General features: G+C 36.4%; 1 protein-coding gene across 1 annotated transcript; it reads right to left on the bottom strand.

Moving 5' to 3' along the window:
• Positions 1-6515: 6515 nt before the first annotated feature.
• On the bottom strand, positions 6516-7565 carry LOC129877644 (small RNA binding protein 1-like). Its single transcript, XM_055953166.1, has 2 exons — positions 7409-7565; positions 6516-7051 (listed from the first exon to the last, which is right to left on the bottom strand). The coding sequence occupies exons 1-2, from the start codon at positions 7517-7519 to the stop codon at positions 6677-6679; spliced, it is 486 nt and encodes a 161-aa protein (XP_055809141.1). The 5' UTR covers positions 7520-7565; the 3' UTR covers positions 6516-6676.
• Positions 7566-8398: the final 833 nt, after the last annotated feature.

Below are 8398 nucleotides of genomic sequence, written 5' to 3'. Positions count from 1 at the left end.
TTCTGCTTATATTGTTGAGTCTATGAATTTGTGGCATGGTAGACTAGGTCATATTAATATTGCTTCTATTAAAAGACTTACAAAAATGGAATTAATTCATCCATTAAAATGATGATTTTTCTAAATGTATTATGTGAGTAGAAGCAAAGCATGCCAAGAAACCATTCAAACCTATTATTAGTCGAAAGATCGAATTGCTTAAACTAGTACATTCAAACTTAGCAGATTTCAAAAACACTGTTAGCAAAGGTGAAAAAAAAAGTATTATATTACTTTTTTTGATGATTTTTCTAGATACACTAAGGTATATCTTCTTAAGTCTAAACATAAGGCTGAAAGTATGTTCTTGAAATTCAAAGCAGAAGTGGAAAATCAATTATATAGGAAGATTAAGAGATTTAGATTTGATAAGGGCAGTGAATATAGTACAAAAACTCTAGAGGATTTTTGTGAGAAAAATTGTATTATACATGAGGTTAATGCTCCCTACACCCCCTCCCCCCTCAACAAATTTGTGTAGCCGAACGGAAAAATAGAACCCTTAAGAAAATGATGAATTCTATGCTTTTAAGCTCGGGTCTATCTGACAATATGTGGGGGGAGGCTGTCTTGTTTGCACATTATATCCTTAATAGAGTCCCTCATAATAAGTTAGACAAGACCTCATATGAGTTGTGGAAAGATTTTGCTCCTAACTTAAAATTTCTGAAAGTGTAGGGGTGTTTGGCTAAGGTTGGTCTACGGTGATATTTTTGGCTTTGTCTTCTCTTTTTATCAGTTCGAATGTAGATCCAATGAGATCTGTAAGTTCCCAAATCTGATACTTTTGTCTACTTCTTCTCTATTTTTTGGTGAGATTCTTCCGACAAACTTTTTCCAGTAAAGTTTTTTCGGCGAACTCTTCTTTCTTTATTCTCTTTTATTTTTCAGCGAAACTTTTCTTCTCCTTCTTGCATTTTTCAATGGAATAGATTTGATCTGAACTAGAGATACCAAATTCCGGTGTCTTTAAGCAAATTTCAGCAACATCCAAATTTTTTGACGACGTTCACAATTCTGATCAGATTCTTTGTCACTTCTTTCTCCAGGCTAAGTTCTATCTTTCCTTTCCTTCCTTTTCTTAAACTTCTTATTTTTGTTCCAATTCATATTTTACTTTCATTGCCTAATCAATTGTGTATTGCCTTTGTTTTTTCTTAGTTCTTACCATTATTGTTTTAGTTATTGTTCTTCATTTTCTTTCTTCACTTATCGATTAGTGTTCTTGATCTTCCTATTAGTTAGTGTGTGTTATCTCTACTCTCCATTCTATATTGTAAAGTACTATCTCATTGCGTGTATTCTGTAGACTTATTCGTTCTCATTTTATCCCTTTGTATTTCATATTTTTTTAGTGGCTTTGGTAGCTAATGGTGAACTAGGGTCATGTCCTCATTTGGGATTGAAGGTGAGGGGAAATAGTGGTAAGAGAGGTACGGATTTTCTTAAGTTGAGAGTAGGATCGTGGTACATAGGGTCACTTATAGAAAAGTCCATGGAGCTAGGGAAGGGTCTTAAGAGGATAAAGATACATATAGCTTGTGTTTAGGAGATTAAATGGGTAGGTACCAAAGCTCGGGATGTGGGCGAGTTTAAATTATTTTATTTAGGAGGCTCAAGTGATAGGAATGGAGTAGGTATTTTAGTTGACGCAGATCTTATAGAGTGTGTGGTGGAGGTTAAGAGGATCAATGATAGGCTAATGACTATTAAGCTAGTTATAGGAAGGCTTATTTTGAACCTTATTAGTGTGTATGCACCCCATGTGGGCCTGGATGAGGAAATCAAAAGGATATTTTGGGAGGATTTGGATGAGGTAGTCAGAGGTATACTGAGCACCGAAAATATTTTCATTAGTAGAGATTTAAATGGTCATACCAATACAACTTCTAGTGATTTTGATGATGTCCATGAAGGTTTTGATTTTGGGGAAAAGAATGGTAGCGAGACATCTCTCCTGGATTTTGCTAAATTTTTTGAGTTGGTTATTGCTAACTCATGTTTTATGAAGAGGAAAAACTATTTGGTTACCTTTAGTAGCACAATAGATAGGACTCAGATTGACTACTTACTCCTCCGGAAGGGTGATAGAGGACTTTGTAAGGATTACAAGGTTATTCCGAGTGAAAATATTACTACCCAACATAAACTTTTGGTGATGGACTTGAAGATTAAGAGGGAGAGGAGAAAGAAGACCCTTTATGATAGATCGAGGATTAGATGAGGGGCCTTACTCCCACCATTTCTAGGGAGATAAAAGAGAAGTTGATTGGTTTAGAGGATTGGAGTAGTAGCGGGGAAATGAACAACATATGGGATATGACTGCTGGCTACATTAGAAAAATAGCTACCGAGATACTAGAGATATCGAGAAGAAGCTTTGGGGGTCGTCAAAAAGATTGGTAGTAGAATGGAAAAGTTTAAGGAAAAGTAAAAGCTAAGAAGGTTACCTATATAGAGTGGCTGGAATGTGTGGATGAGGATGAGAAGGGTAGGCTTAGGGATATCAATAGGAAGACGAAGACGGAAGAAAAGTTGGCGATCACCAGTGCTAAGATGACAGTTTTTGAATGCTTATATATTGAGTTAGGGGGAAAAGGTGGAGATAAAAGATTGTATAGGCTCACCAAAATGAGAGAGTGAAAAGCTTGCGACTTGGATCTAGTAAAATGAATCAAGGAAGAGGAAGGTGAAGTGTTAGTGGATGAGATCTCTATCATGCAAAGGTGGCAAGTTTACTTCCACAAACTCTTAAATGAAAAAGGTGGTGGAGACATTGTACTAGATAATTTGGTGCACTATCATAGTCTTTGGGACTTTGGGTACTGCAGATGTTTTAGGGTTAAGGAGGTTAGACGTGCTATTAGCAGGATAAGAAGGAGGAGAGCGACCGAGACGGATGAGATTCCGATGGACTTTTAGAAGAGCAATAACAAAGTAGGTTTGGAGTGGTTGACTAGGTTATGTAATGTTATTGTGAAGACATCTAAGATGCCCGATGAATGAAGGTGGAGTAATATGGTTCCATTGTACAAGAACAAGGGTGATATCCTAAACTTTAATAACTATAGGAGTATCAAATTGTTAAGCCACACTATAAAGATATGGAAGAGAGTGGGGAAGATGAGGGTAAGAAGAAGAGTGTCAATTTTAGAAAATTAGTTCGGATTTATGTTGGGACGGTCGACTACTGAAGCAATCCATCTTTTGTGGAGACTGAAAGGGAAAATTGAAGACTGAGAACATACGAGGTCGGTTCTAAGAGACTGACTTAAGAAATTACTTAAGACAAGTTCTTGTGCTATATGTTGTGGTGGAGAAATTTCGAGAAAGAAATAAGGATCTTCATATGGTGTTCATTGATCTTAAAAAGGCTTATGACAAAGTTTCGAGGGATGTTCTCTGGAAGTGTCTGGAGCTAAAAGTATCTTGATGGTGTATATTAGGGCGATAAAGGATATGTATGCTGGAGCCAAGACTCGGGTTAGGACGGTGGGAGGTGACTCCAAGCATTTTTCTGTTGAGATGGGAATACATCAAAGATTGATGTTTAGTCCTTTTATTTTTGCCTTGATGATGGATGAGCTGACACGGTCTATGCAGGAAGAGGTTCCATGGTGTATGTTATTTGAAGATGACATAGTTTTGATTAATGAGATTCAGAATAGACTTAATGATAGGTTGGAGGTTTGAAAATAAATTTTAGAGTCCAAAGGATTCAAATTGAGCAGGACCAAAATAGAATACTTGGAGTGAAAATTCAATGTTGCGATGGATGAAGAGGGCATGGAAGTAAGACTTTCTACTCAAACTATCCCCAAGAAAGAAAGTTTTAAATATCTTGGATATATTATCCAAAGTAATGGAGACATCAACGATGATGTCACGCATCGCATTAGGGCAGCATGGATGAAGTGGAGGCTTGTCTCTAGAGTTCTGTGTGATAATAAGATACTAGCTAAACTTAAAGGTAAGTTCTGTAAAATGGTGGTTAGACCGTCGTTGTTATTTGGGGTGGAGTGCTGGCCAGTCAAGAACTCTCATATCCAGAAGATGCATGTTGCGGAGATAAGGATGATGACATGGATGTGTGGACATACTAGGAATGATAAGATTAGGAATGAGGTTATTCGAGAGAAGGTGGAAATGGCCTCTGTGGCAGACAAGATGAGACAAGCGAGACGGAGATTATTTGCGCATGTGCAAAGGAGGGGGATCGACGCCCCAATTAGGAGGTGCGAACAGTTGGATTTGGGGGTTATGCGGAGGGATAGGGGTAGACCGAAAAAGTATTGGGAAGAGATAATTAGACAAGATATAGCGCAACTCCATATCACCAAGGAAATGACCTTAGATACAAATGAGTGGAGGTCACGAATTAGGGTAGAAGGCTAGTAGGGGTAGAATATTTTCCTACCATGTGACAATTTAGGGTTTGTCTTAGGTCTAGGCGTATTTTTTTAGTTGTGGTGTTATTGCCTTTCGATTATCACATTATTTTGCTATTGTTATTATTCTTGTCTTGTAAAAGTTGCATTTCGTTTTGAGCCGAGGGTCTTTTGGAAATAGTCTCTCTATCTCAATGAGGTGGTGGTAAGGTTTGCGTATATCCTACCCTCCCTAGACCCCACTTATGAGATTTTACTGGGTATGATATTGTTGGTATGTGTTATGGGAGTCTCAATTTATATTCATTTAGTTCAAGAGTACTTCACTTTGTGGATATTAAGTTGTTGCCTTATTTCACTATGTGTCAATTCAAGTCGAAAGATATTGACACTTAAGTACATGTTCTTTCCTTTTGTCCAAAAGTTGTTCTTACTCTTTATCTTTGCATTAGTGGGGGATTGTTGAGTTAATTTTATGTGAGTAAATTCTACATCTATTAATTAGGTGTAATGCAAAGAAAAACAAAGCAAATATGTTACAAAGAGAAGCACATTTCAGTTCCAAAATAAAAGAAGAGTTTCTGTAAATGTGATGTAATGGTTCTTTAATGCCATTTACATTCACAATACATCTCTCAATATTAACTTTGCTCTTTGCAAATCCACCTTTGCAAATCCTATATAAACAGTCCCTTTTGTGAATATTATAATACAACCAAAAAAGATAAAGAAAACATCTTTCTCCTTTCTTCTTCTTAGAATATTTTTTGGGCAACCTCCAAACTTTCAGCCATGAATGCACTATTTGAAAGAGCGATGGAACCTTGAGGAGCAACCAACCACAACGATTTGCGCCGGAGTCGGGCCCAGAGGCAGACCCCCGTGCAAGTGAGGGGGTTATCCGAACCCCTTTCGTTAAAAAATTACACTATATATATGATAAATTTTTTAATTTATGTGTATATATTTAACATTGAACCCCCTGAGCATAAGCCAAAGGACTAGCTCAGTGGCAAATGGGGTTCAATATTTCGCCTTAGCTTGTCTCAACTTGCGGATTCGAATCCTAATAAGCATTTTTTTTCTGATTAGCATGTGTTAATTTTTTTGAACCCCCTTCATAAAATTCCTGGTTCCGCCACTGGTCAGACCGAAATCGCTTTTAAGATAGTGACTTGTCACGACACAGTAATTGTGATAAGTTATTTCTATTTTGTAACTCTTGTCCATTATCAATATTGTAATATTTTTTCCAACAGAAGGTACAATATTTTAGTCTATTGTAGCTAAAGGGTTATTATATATTGCTACAAATATTTTTTATCGCGTGGCAAAAACATAAAATTGGCCACAAAATTTTATTATAGTAGTAAGATTATAGTTATTTAGGTAATTATGCCACGATTGTTATCAATTATAACAAAAACAATGATTTAGCTTTGTCACTTTAATTTTTGTGAACAAAAAATTTGACGAATTTTTTGATAAGAAATTTGAATTTTTATAACTATTGCTATGTAATAGTTCTTGTAGTGGCGTTGGTAATTAAAATAAAATCTTTCATGCATAGATTATAAGGTTTAGCAATTATGTCGAATGAGTGCCAAAGAATAGTATAATTAATTCTTTTCAAGAATAAGGATTAAATCTTTCAATTGCATCTTTGAAAAATGTTGTATAAATTTAGAAAAGAATAGGAAATTTTCTCAACTCATTTGTATATTCAATGTTGTCCAAATTTCAGTGAAGTATTTTTGGATGGTAGATTCATTGACTAATTGCATCAAAGAAGATAGATATCTCATGATAGGTCCGTGACTAGTTGCGTCGAAGAAGATGGATATCTCATGACAGATTTAGTGACTATTGCGTCGAATTAGATAGATATCTCATGTTTGTTTTTTCGTGAAAAAGTTCAAGAAATGAGAGAATCCAACAACTTATTAAATTGTTTGAGAGCAGAATTATACTAAACAGTCCATATGTACCATTCGATTAAGATCTAAATATAATAAATAAGTAGGTACATTTGATTCTTCAAGTATAAAATATAATTATGGAGGAGCGAAGAAACAAATACATAGCGTATGCACTAAATAGAAAGGGGTTGATCATTTATAACTTTCATTGAACCTTGCAAGTAGAGATCCCACACAAATAACATAAGAAACCAGAACAGTAACAAAAAATTACACTTTCACCCAAACCCAACCCAGAAACATATATAGTTTCCAAACCAAATACTACCCCTAATTCCTCCAGCTTCCCTCTGATGCACCACCGCCTCTTGAGTAGCGGGATCCACCATCACCATAACGATCACCGCCGCCGCCGCCATATCCGCGGTCACGGCCACCTCCGTTGACACCCTCACGTCGGCCGTAGCCTCCACCACCACCGTATCCACCACCACCACTGTTGTATCCACCGCCACCACTCCGCCGACCACCTCCGTAACCACCGCCGCCGCCGCTTCCGCGTGACTGAGCTTCATTAACAGTGATGTTACGACCATCAAGGTTCTGGCCATTCATTGCTTCAATTGCGTTCCTCATGGATTTCTCATCAGTGAAGGTAACAAAACCAAATCCTCTTGATCTACCAGTTTCCCGATCGTTGATGATCTGAAACCAAATCGGTGAAAAAAAAGGATCAGATCCACAATTACGGATTTAAAAAGGCATGGAGCATGGTACATAAATAAGCACAACTGATCTAATTAATTTTCATAAATCAGAAGATAAATTTTCATAAAAAAAAACGCAATTGGAAAACATAAAAGCGATCGATCAATGTTGAACGTACCGTTTAAAGGAATGGAATAAGGTAAGAGTAAGAAATAGTAACAGTAACAGAGGAATCATGTAAACCAGAGAGAGAGTAACAGAGTAACAGTAACGTTAACAGAGAGAGTAAGAGAAGGTCATCAACGAAGCCAAAAAATGGTATCGGATCCGTTCTCTGCTGTGCAACAAACGGACCTTGGAGTCGACCACATTGCCGTACTGAGAAAAAGCTTCTCCTAGGGTTCTATCATTGGTAGCCCATGCGAGCCCACCCACGAAGCACCTGTATTCAACCTCAGCAGACATTCTTTTTCAAGAGAAGAGAAATGAGCTAGATGTGCATTTTCTGGGTAGGAAATGCTGGCTTTTATAGGCCGAGCTCCACTACTATACGTAGCCGCGCAATTCGTGCGTAATCATAACTTTTAACTCTTTAATTTTATGCGCACTAAAAGCGGCAGTTAGTTACCGATTGAGACGCTAATGGATAACTACTGGTGGCTAACAATGATTTAAAATGGTGATTAATCTGCTTTAGGAATGTTTTTATCACGTACTGTTAACAGAAATTAATATAGTAAGAATAAACGACTATTAATTAAGATTTATATTAGGTTTTGAGAGGCAATTCAATTTTTCTTGCATTAATAATATTAATAATACTCTCCTCAATACACAATAGAATATATAAATATAGGCTGAAAAAGTGTACCAAACAAGGTATTATTAATACGCGAATCTAATAAATGCATATATTATTTTTTCTAATACACTCTACCAAATGACCCGTATAGGTAAAATTACTATACGATTAATCATCATGTAAAAATTGTTATGCCACTAGCCCATTTTAAGAGCAATTTTATCTTGAGATCGAAGTACACAAGTACTCCCTCCGTCCATATTAGTTGATCATTATACTAAAAATAGTTATCTCATATTAGTTGATCATTCTATTAAAAAATATTTTCTTCATATTAGTCGTCCACCTTACTAAATCAAGAAAGCATAAGTTAAAAGTTTTTTTAGGCGGAATGACCTGGAGACTCTTGTACTTGGCTCCGTTTGTAAGTTGGATCCTTATACTTACGACTTTGCCAACTGAACCATTAAGCTCACTGAAACACAATATTTTAAATTCATTTCTCATCTTATGTGTGTGCGTGTAGTACACTCATTTACACA

This window comes from Solanum dulcamara, chromosome 12 (assembly GCF_947179165.1).
Source record: "Solanum dulcamara chromosome 12, daSolDulc1.2, whole genome shotgun sequence".
NCBI classification, from domain to species: Eukaryota; Viridiplantae; Streptophyta; class Magnoliopsida; order Solanales; family Solanaceae; genus Solanum; species Solanum dulcamara.
The sequence above is the reverse complement of the archived record's forward strand: the minus strand, read 5'-3'. Positions and strand labels throughout refer to the sequence as shown.